The sequence below is a fragment of the Fusarium keratoplasticum genome, chromosome 2 (genome assembly GCF_025433545.1).
Source record: "Fusarium keratoplasticum isolate Fu6.1 chromosome 2, whole genome shotgun sequence".
Classification (NCBI taxonomy): Eukaryota; Fungi; Ascomycota; class Sordariomycetes; order Hypocreales; family Nectriaceae; genus Fusarium; species Fusarium keratoplasticum.
Window position 1 is genome coordinate 2,039,225 of NC_070530.1, and position 10,636 is coordinate 2,049,860.

Below are 10,636 nucleotides of genomic sequence, written 5' to 3' on the forward strand. Positions count from 1 at the left end.
GCCTCAACATTTGATTCGATATACCGAGGGGTGGCGCGAGGAACGTTCAGAGAGGTGGATGCCGAAAGGACGAAAGACGGGGAGTAAGTAAGTGGTGAGGATGGTGGTAGAAAGATTCGTGGATGGCCCCAGCATGGTCGGCATGGGGGAATACCGACGAGCGGAATAGAGACTGCGTGGGAGAGGATTACGACTCCTGCTTCTCAGCAATCGAAGTCTCCTTCAGGTCAGAGGTAACCTCCTCGACCTTCTCGCCGTTGGCCTCGGCGGCCTCAAGCTCAGCGATCTCCTTCTTGGCCTTCTCAATGTTCTGCATTCGACATCAGTATACCGGACTCCACATGTCTAACTCGGAGGTAAAATGGAGGATACTTACACGCTTGGTCTGGGCCTCCTGGTCGTTCTTCCAGAAGTCGAGCTTGGCGCGAACCTTCTCAGTAACGCCGGGGATGTCCAGGGCACTCATGGGAGGGTCGATACCCATGGCGGCGCAATCCTCGACAACGGAGGGAGGGACATTGAAGAACTTGGATGAAGCAGCATGGCCACCCTTCTTACCCTTCTTTCCCTTCTTAACAGCAGAGAAGTACTCCTCCTCGCGGTCCTCCTTGCGGACGAGCTTGGTGCCCTTAAGGCCAGCCTCATCGACGCTTCGCTGAGCCTGGGCTCCGAGACCAGTGTCGGCCATCAGGGGGCCCTTCTCAACCTTGTGGTTGGGGTCGAGGAACTGGAGAAGGCTGTTGGCGCGACGAATCTCATCAAGGTAGGCAGGGTCGCTAGCATCGCCCAGGCGGCGCTCAGCCTCGGCCTTCTTGCGCTCCTGGATGTGACGCTCGTGCTCAGCCCTCTGCTTCTCGCGGTAGCGCTCACGGGCCTCACGCTCGTAGGCCTGGAAAGCCTTCTTCTGGCCGTAGTAGTCGTCCTTGAGCTTGCGGATAGCGGTGTACTTCTCCTGCTGCTCGGCCTGGAGCTTGGTGCGCTCATCACGGAGGGTCGACAGACCCTTGTAAGCCTCATCCTGCTCGGCCTTGATGGCATCGAGCTCAGTCTGGATCTTGGTGTACTGCTCCGACATGGCCTTCTGCTCGGGGTCATCCATGCTGTCCTTGATCTCCTTGATCTTGGCGCGCAGGTCGTCAATCTGCTTCTGAGAGTCCTCAAACTGGCCAAAGTTCTTTCGAATCTTTCGGAGGCTGGAGATGTCGGAAAGAGCCTTCTTCTCGTCGACCAGCTTCATGGTACCGGAGTTGACCTGCTTGTCAAGAGTGGCGATCTGGCGGTCGACATCCTCGAGGGACTTGTAGGGAACCTTGGCCTTGGCAGTCTTTTGCTCAGCGATCCTGCTGCGAACCTGCTCATCAAGGCGCTTGATCTGGTCGAGCTTGGTGGTGCGGGCGTTCTTGCCTCCGGCCTGCTTCTGGCGGATCTCGTTGGCCTGGGCAATGAGCTCCTGTCGTCGCTTCTGGGTCGGGCTAGGCTGGTCCTTGTTCTTGTTGGGCATAGCAATCTCGATCTTGGCCTTGACAGCGGCCTATAGAGAGTAGAGTGTCAGTCGGTGTAAACCCCTTGGCCAGCACATGAGCCCACAGGTGTGGAACCTGGGCTGATAGGTATAGCCATTGCTCAAGGAAGGGGGGGATTGAGGCCGTACCAGGCGGTCCATGGAAGCCTTGTGGTCCTTCTCAGCCTTTGCGAGAGCCTCCTTAAAGGCATTCTCGTCAGGCTTGGTAGGACGAGTATGGGCTTGCTTGTCCGCCGCAGGGGCGGGAGCAGTCGCAGTCTCGGCCATTGCGAAGAAGCGGGTACCGGAGAGGATACGGTGAGGAGGACGGGGAGAAGGTTGAAGCCGGGAGCGAAGCTGCTCGAGATGGCTTTGACTAGCAAGAGTGAAGGTGAGGGCGACGACACGTGTTGTCAGAAGGGAAAGTGTCAAAGTAAGAGAGGAGAGAGAGGCGGGAGGAGGTGGACGAAAAAAAAAGGATATGCCCCCCCAAAGTAGGTAATTAAGGTACCCAAGTCACCACTTTCTGCTTCTGGACCCGTGTCTGGTTCCAGTTTGACTTGCGATCAATTTTGAGCCCGCCGTTGGGGCTCTGGCCCGTGCGTTCAGGTTCACGGGCTGTTTTTCTTTGTCTCCGGGGGCTGCTCAGGTCCTGCCGGCGGCCTTTTTAGGGGTGTCCCCTCCCCTTGGAGTCGGGTCGTCTCCCCTAGCGTCCACTGGAAGGGAAGCCCCGAGACCACTGAAGGACTGGGCCCGGCCGCTGGACCTGGTCCTCCGGTGCCTGGACGGATCTGGTCACCGTCTGTCTGGGGCGGGCTGGCACTGGTGGGCAGGGGTCGGGGCTGTTCCTTCCACTTTTGACTCTAGGTTAGACTCGCGCGTCGTGGCTGGTGCACCCCTACGTCCACAATCCAACTGTGGCGTATCTGTCAGCTCTGTCAGCTCTCTGTGGCGCAAATCACATGACCCTATCAGACGCTTGGACCCGCTCAAGGACTTTTTGGACTTTTGCGGCGCCGACGCATGCAAGGCTGTGAGCGACCGCAGAAACTTTGACTTTTGAAGCAGAGAGGCCCGCGCGACCGCAAACCAAACAATTCCACCCTCGTAATCGATCACAACCTTGGACCTCGAATTTGTATCCTGTTCCGAAACATACCATCATGGATATCGATCACGTGCCTACGGATGCCAGGTCCAAGGAGGTCGTCCGGCTCTGGCGAGCGTGGAGGACCGTCCACGAGATGGTTGCGGATCGAGTATGTCTTTTGCCTTTGATTGAATGACGGCGCAACACCTGTCGCGCATCTCTTTCTATGCCTTGGAACACGCGAGACTGACATGGACTCTAAAGGAATACGAGCTCGCCGAGGAGGAAGTCAAGATCTCGCTCGACCGCTTCCGCGACGAGTACTGTAACCCCGACGGCTCCATCAAGTAAGAAAACAAAGACCCCCCCATTCCCGCGATTGCAAAAGACACACCGCACACACACAGGGCAGCATAGCTGACATCTCTTCGCAAACATCTAGCCGCGCAAAGCTCCAGTTCTCCGCCCGTCCCAGCGAGTCCATGCTGAGAAAGTTCACCCCCCCAGCCACGGCCGACAAGCCCGACCCAGTCCCAGACTGCGGCCCCATCTGGGTCGAGTTCCTCGCCGATAAGACGTTTGGCGTGAGCCAGATCCGCCAGTTCGCTACGTACGTCATCACCAACCACTACAAGACGGGCATCATGGTCACCCACGTGCCCCTGTCTCCCGCCGCCCGCAAGTCGCTCGCCAGCGTCGAGTCCCTGGCCAAGATTGAGTGCTTCCTCGAGGACGACCTGCTCGTCAACATCACCCACCACGAGCTAGTCCCCAAGCACGTCCTGCTCTCCCGCGACGAGAAGACTGCCCTCCTCAAGCGGTACCGTCTCAAGGAGACCCAGCTGCCCCGTATCCTGCAGCGAGATCCCGTTGCTCGCTACCTGGGCCTCAAGAGAGGCCAGGTCGTCAAGATCATCCGTAACAGTGAGACGGCCGGACGGTATGCCAGTTACCGGCTGTGTGTATAGACGAAGAACGAGGGAGGCAACGGGGATGTTATGTTTGCGGAGACGAGAGGTCTGGTTAGATCAAGGAAGGATGGAGGCGTCAATCAACTGTAATTGAGGTTCTAAAAAGCTGGCGTTTCAGGGGTTTTATGTATGTTGCGCGATGCCGTAGCAGAGCCAATGAAGGATTATCATCTACCTTGAGAGCTGCTATATGCGATGCCAGTGTTCGAGAGCATATCATCTCTAGGTAGCCACAACAGGCAGCCATTATCACGTTAATCACAAAACATCAACACAGTCAATGCAATAAATGTCGATAAGACATATGCCATCATATGGATCAATATTATCCTATTTGAATGCTCTCAAGAGCCAATAAACAATGTCCTTTATCCTACCAATTCCATCCAATGTAAACTTGGCTTTCGCCGGGGTATATATAACCAATATCCATCAACCCATTCGTCCATTCATCCAGACCAACCAGATGACCCAAAACCAAAAGAAGCCGACGTGAAAAACGTCGGTCGGAATAATAAACCCTAGGTATCAACCATTTGCGTAGGCGCCCGAAGCCCGCGCCTCTCTCATGTGCCTCTGAGATAAAGAAAAGTCATCATGGCATCCATCTTTGCACATTATTACCCCGTCGTGCCATCCATCCCTTTCCGTGAGGATCCTCCGACACCATGCTATAAACGCCAACCGGTTGCCGCTATATCTACTCCAAGAGCGGACCGGGAAAAAAGAATCGTGGTAAAACATATCGCTATCGTCGTAAGGCGTATCGTCGGCCATAGTATAAGTATATCGTAGAAGACAGAAGCCTCCGGCCTCGTAGGTGCAAGTTGGTTTCCTAACTCAGGAGACCTCCTGGATCCCTGAGCTCAGCCTCGGGCTTCCCGTGAGCGTTGTACCGTGTCTCTTGCTGCGACTGGGGTATTGGCTGCAGCTCAGTACCTCCAGACTTGGATTTGGATCGGCCTTGTCTCGTATTAAGAGGGCCAAACATCCCTCCGAGATCTTGCAGCAGCGCGGTAGAGCCACGGCGGAATCCTCCCGTGCTAGCCGGCAATGATGGCGCAGGAGGAGTGTGCTCTGATGTTGATTCGTCTTTGTTGGAAGAATCGCGGCTGTCATGACGGAAGCTTCCGCTACCTTCTCTGGGAGTGTCTAGTAGCCCACCAACATCAAAGAATGAGACTCTTCTTGGTGTAATACCGGTATCACTCCTTGCTTGGGCGAGAGCGAGAGCATCATGCGGTAACAAAGAGTCGTCACTTCGCTCTGCATTGCTGCGCTGCCGCTGCGGGAATTGCCAACGTTCAAGATCTTGGTCGAGTTTCCGAGCGATGGGAGCGGGAGTGTATTGGAAGATGCCGCTGTCGCTGTTGTTGTCTGGCTGATCGCGAAGTTCGGGGTCAACGGTCATGCCAACATCTCGGACCAGATCCTCGTCACTTCCCCAATGACGGTGAAGAGTTGGGCGCCTGGGATGGAGCGAGGGATCCAGAGATTCGGCCACGGAGGTTCGTCGGAACTTTTGCTTCTTCAAGCCTCGGTCCCGCATGAAGGAACCCAGAACTAGTGAGTTAGCCGCGGCCGTAGCAAACAGGAGCTCCACTGAGGCGAGAAGTGATCGGTACTGCTGGCGACCATCTTCTCGAATAATGTGCGGCACTCGGTAAAGAGTAACGCCCACAACGGACAGACTGAGAGAGAAAAGTAGCACAAGCTGGAACTTTCTCTTCAGCGTCATTGCGCTTGTCACAATGATCGGGATGGGGAAAATGACGAGCAGCAGATCCGTCAAAACGTTGCAGACAGCCATGGTAATAAGCTGCACATAGCCCTGGCGACATTGACCACCGGGGTCGGGCAACACCTGCCAGTAAGCGCGGAAAGGACGGCATTCGATGAGATCGCTAATGACGACTGCGACAAAGGTGACTGCGAGGATAATTCGGATGGCGTATAGAGAAGTTTGCCATGCTCGTTCCCACGTGGCACGTGTTAATCGGTGGAGGAACTCGAGAATGGCCGTCTTGAGCACCCAGAGACTATTCAAGGAGAGTCAGCATCTAAAACTCGACGTTGGCGCACGGTTGGACGTGGCGGGATGTGGGCAAAGCAAGGGGATGAGAAAAGGGCGCGCCACATACGTTGCGGCGTAGAAAACCCGGCTGGCCAACACGAGGCCACTTGCGATGGATTTTTGACGTATTTGCTCATCTGTGAGCTCGACACCGTCGAATTGAGCATTGTTCGTTCCGTATATGAGGATATAGTGGACGCATGCCATGCGAGCATACAACGGGATCAGGGCTAATGCGGCGACACGGTCTTCGGTAAAGAGTCGTTCGGTTCGGATGAAGCGACCAGCCAGTCGCAACAGGATAATGAGGGTGCAAAACGAGGTTGCCCACCAGCAGACAAGCAATGTCGGCTTGTCGTACTTGAATTCGCGGAGGGTTGGAGGATCCGAGTAGAGCGTCATGGCTACGTCGGCGGTCCGCGCTCGTCGTCCTCCGCAGAGGGCTCGACGAGCGAGGTGAACGAAACGGCTTCGGGCTTATAACTCGATCAGAGGTTGCGGATGGGCCGACGCAGGAGGCCGAGGATGCGGTACTGTTGGGCCGGCAGTTGGATCTGATACGCCTCGAGGATTCAGCTCAACATGAGGCGGCCGGCGATGGCACTTGAGCGGTGGTAGTAACGGCACAAGCGATGGATGCATGAAAATAGAGGCCTTCGGTGCGAGATCAAGAGCATCGATAGATCGATGCACGGACAATGGGGGGTTAGGACAAGATTGCCGTCAAGGTCGAGGTCAAAGACTGTGTAGCGAGAGTCGTTGAGGACGCATTCGCAAAGATGGTCGATCCGGGAGGGCCAACTTGATTCTGCGAGTGGCAAGGGGCCAAGGTGATGGTTCGCGCCGGTCAATCGTCTCGCAGTCGGTCAAGGAGTGAGGCAGAGGGCTGTGGACAAGGCTCAAGAGGATGTCAAAGAAGAATGAATGTAGGAGAGAGTTGGGAGGGTGAGATAAGAGATGAGTGGGAATGTCCAAGAGTGGATGCAGACAAGGTGCGGCTGGTCCCCAAGATATTGCGGAGGCGAGGAGTGTGGGCGAATCGACTCGACCCGGTTGTCTATCCGGAGGGCACAGTAGCGTCGACGGTCGAGTCCTCGAGTTGCACACAGACGAGAACGCCCGTCACCCAAGGCCTGGAGCCCCGTCCGTCATCTGTGGCCCTGTGCTGTGGGCTCTGGAGAGGAGGGTGTCTTGGGCGTTGGCCGCCACCCACTGACTGGGCCTGTGGGGAGGGCCAAGGATGGGGAGTGAGAGGCCAGGGCATCCAAGAGCAACCCATCCGTTGCCTCTGCTCCGTGCTCCACCGGGGCTAGACCAACGAGTCCTGACGAAGATGTTGTTGGCTTAGCGCGCTTGGGGTCTTGGGGTCGCGGGACTCGCACGACCTGGGGGGCACGCTACTTTGGTGATTCGGCGGCTCACTCAGCCATGAGGCGTTGCGTTGACACGACCGTCGACGGTGAGCAGCAGGCAAAGAGCGAACAAAAGCCACCTTTGATGCGAGGATCGGATCAGGAGACGTCCCAAGACACGACATCCGCGCCTAGACATTGACCGTCTGCACATCCCTAGCATAGCCTGCCTAGTCAGGAAAAAGATAAGCTCGGTGACCCGGAACTCTAAAGAACCTTCAAAGATAGCTAGGCTCGCTCTTCACACCGACATGTGTCTGATGTGAACAACACTGGCGGCAGTTAGAGCCGCGCGGTCCCAGGACACAGTACAGCAATGCATAGACACTTGCAAGAGAATCATAACAGCCACTCCGGCCCTCCAGCTTCAGCCGGTCAAGTTGACGAAAACCTCGGACAGGGGCCGGGGACCTGTCAACGAGGGGGCAGGGCGAAGCGACGTGGGCGTTCTGGCTATGGTCTTGGACTACCGTAGCGCCATTAACTTGAAGAAACCGTTGCGTTGAAGAGATCTCGGCGCCATGTCGATCACATTCCGCGCGTCAAAGTGTGTCTCTGCGCCAAGTGAGACTTGCACCCAAATTGTTGTGGAATCAAAAGAGTGCCGACAGCACGGTTTGACTGACGCTCAAGAGCCCACCTCCAGCACAGCTCGTGGCCCCCATCTTTTCAGGGTTTCCCTCTGCTTCAAATTTGAACGGGGGTTACTGATTGCAGCTCTGGGCGCAGGCGACAGGGCGGGTCAGGCTTGGTGAGGGTCCGGGGTACCTGGAACTGGTCATGCAGATACCTGACGCTGTTCGCAGAGGAGGGGGAAACTGATGATTTGCCACACTACCCTCTTGTACCAGGCAATGTACCGATAGCTGCCCCGTTGTGGCTGCCTCTCGGTGGGCGGTGCGGTTCCGTAGCCGACCCCCCGGATGCCGAGAGATAGTCATGACCGGGGCCTGAGTTTTCAATCGCCGGGGATTGGCCGACTCGAGATCCGTCACTGAGGCCTTTTGCTTGGGCTGGACCAGGATGGTTGAGATGCTGCACCGATAACTGAGGGAATCTTGTGAGGCTTCTTCACCTGTCAAGGCGGAAGTGGCCGATGGCTGTTGGAGCCGGAAAATTGATTGCCATGTTTGGTGTTCCGAGAGACCCTGCCGCGGTGAATTTCGAGGTTTCGCTGTCACCCATCCGGTTCGAGCATCAGATGAGCCTTTTCTTTTTAGGTTTTTGTTCGCGGAAAGGCCGGGCTATCGCGTGCCATGTTACCAGCCGTCAGACACAGTATCTTTCTCTTGCGTTGCTTGTCAGCCGTCGTTGGACATCGATGTCTTTCATCATGGTTCACGGCTTGAAACTTGTCCTTGCCTTCCAGCACAGGCGACGGTGGGGGACATGCCCGTTTGCTGGTTCGATGGCTTGGATGGCTGGAACAAAGACTCTGCCAGAAATCAAGCGTCCAATGCGAGGCGGGCATTCCCCCCAGGTCCAAACGTGCAACAGGGATCCCTTCAACAGGGCCCATTACATCACGCGACAATGTCGTACTGCCCGCCGCTGAATGTGAGCCAAGCAGGCAGCCCAGTTTCTTTTCCCTGGTTAACGTCGTACCTTGATCCTTTGGGATTCATCCAAGTTGCCCTGAGCAAGCCCGGCCCCTTGATTGAGCAACTCGTCTCGGCTGTCGTATCCCAGAAGTGCTTTCAAGCCGTACCGCGTATGCTCCCGAGTGGCTGCTCCAGACGTCACCCGCCCCCCGTCCAACCGTTCTGCTGGGACTGATCTGCTGGGTGCGAGCTTGCTCTTTCGGCAACGGGTGGGAGCTTAAAGAGGATGTTGTTTGGAGGGGGGATGATTGATCGTGCAAGTTGGGACAGACAGCTCATGGCAAATTGAGTTCTCCTTGAAACGGGCAGGTCCCCTCGTTGCTCCTTCCATCACCAACATCGAAACTTGGTACCTGAGATTTTAGGAAACACACCCTCCAGAAGCAGAAGTAGCAGCAGCATCAACGCCTCATCCCACAACGACCCCTTCACACGACATGTCGAAAAACGATCCTGACGAGGGTCTTGGATTCTTACGTATCACCACTTAATCATAGCTTCCCGCCCGAATGGGTTCTCGCCCCTCTCTTATCTGCGCCCATCTCCACACCTCACGATGCGCGCATCTGTCCTATCTCTTGGGTGGATTCCCTGGGGCTGCACCTGATGGCGATTCACCTGCGGCCTGTCTGTGCCTGGACTGCGCTTGTGCCTCTGTCTCCATCGTTCCCGTCGACTGGCGCCCGCAGCGCAGAGAGCTATTACCGTTTGATCAAGAAGCCAAACACATGCGATGCCACTGCCAACAATGATCCCAGGTGTGATTTTGGTCTGATATCAAGTCAGGGGGTCATATCAGACCTGCCACAGCTCCAATCTCTACCCGTGCCAAGCCCTTCAGGTACTGGCCGAGAAGCCGTGCTCGTGTGCTGGCCTTGTCGATTAACAGAGTTCAGGCTTTCCAGTGCTCCGTACGTCGATACACAGGTGATGCCCTCAGCCCTGGAATTTACCCTCCAAACGAATTCGAGGGGATCGCTGCGCGGCCCGATTCCGTTCACAGCACGCACCCAGTTTGCGCTCAGACTCATACTCTCCGTTCCATGTTCGCTAGGTCTTTGCACCAAACACCTGGGACTGCGACGCAGGGTGTCTTTGTGACACGTATCACCGGCTCGTTCACGTATTCATTCTGCCTCGTCTCGTTGTGCCGCCTCCCAAACCCCAGCCGAGGCAGAGGAGGGGCATGCGCGTACTCGTGATGCTCATGTCCCGTCCCGTCTCATCCCATCCCATCAGCCACATGTCCTTGGTACCTTCGGCGCGTCTACGGTCCCCAAAAGAGCCAGGCACATGGCTAGCGAATTCCACCTTGTCTGCTCCCTGTTGCACAATCCTCTACGGAGTATTGTGCCCTGGTCTGCCTGCATGGTGGTCTACGATGCCGGCAATTCGACCATGTCAGTTGGTGACCGCCCTCTGGTCAAGGCTCGAATTCAAGGCTCGTTGCCATTTTGCTACTCTCACAGGCATTCATTCATTGGCCAGCGGACGCGAGGTGGGGAGCACTGTCGACCCCTTAACTCTGAATATTATTGAAGGCTGGATGGAGGTTTCGCCATCATGATAGGCCTGGCGACTGAGTTACCATCCTATCCACTAGCTCGACGATATTCAGCATCTGGAAGCTTTCTAGACCAGCGCCATCTCAGCCTCCGGAGGCTTTTACCCTGCTTTGGCTTCTCAGCTCAGCCGAGCGATCCGTAGCAGATAAACATATCCTTTCGCATTACCTCGCCATCTCGCCTGGCACATGTCACCATCCCCCACGACATGATTCATGCCTTTGCCTAGCTTGGCAGCCGGGCTTCTACAAACTTTCCCTCCCCGCGTCCTCTTTGATCATGGCCGCCGCCTTATTGCGTGCGCAACGGTCGTCCAGGGATAATTAGCTTGTCATGCAACACACTAGCGAAGCGATGGAGCAGCAGATGGCTTGGCCGGGCTTGGCTAGAACATGACTAGAAACACGGCGAAAACTCAAACC

At 56.1% G+C, this 10,636-nt stretch overlaps 3 protein-coding genes across 3 annotated transcripts; 1 reads left to right on the forward strand and 2 right to left on the reverse strand.

Moving 5' to 3' along the window:
- Positions 1-187: 187 nt before the first annotated feature.
- On the reverse strand, positions 188-1,789 carry NCS57_00255400 (uncharacterized protein; the record flags this gene model as incomplete). The annotated part of the gene is made up of 3 exons (XM_053052583.1): positions 188-310; positions 377-1,531; positions 1,652-1,789. 3 exons carry the CDS (start codon positions 1,787-1,789, stop codon positions 188-190), a joined length of 1,416 nt encoding a protein of 471 aa, XP_052917829.1.
- A 764-nt stretch (positions 1,790-2,553) lies between these two features.
- Positions 2,554-3,559, forward strand: NCS57_00255500 (DNA-directed RNA polymerases I, II, and III subunit RPABC1; the record flags this gene model as incomplete). Its single annotated transcript, XM_053052584.1, has 3 exons — positions 2,554-2,760; positions 2,856-2,938; positions 3,034-3,559. Exons 1-3 carry the CDS (start codon positions 2,665-2,667, stop codon positions 3,557-3,559), a joined length of 705 nt encoding a protein of 234 aa, XP_052917830.1. The 5' UTR covers positions 2,554-2,664.
- Positions 3,560-4,397: 838 nt separating this feature from the next.
- Positions 4,398-6,038, reverse strand: NCS57_00255600 (uncharacterized protein; the record flags this gene model as incomplete). Its single annotated transcript, XM_053052585.1, has 2 exons — positions 4,398-5,601; positions 5,704-6,038. The coding sequence occupies 2 exons, from the start codon at positions 6,036-6,038 to the stop codon at positions 4,398-4,400; spliced, it is 1,539 nt and encodes a 512-aa protein (XP_052917831.1).
- Between the last annotated feature and the right edge of the window lie 4,598 nt (positions 6,039-10,636).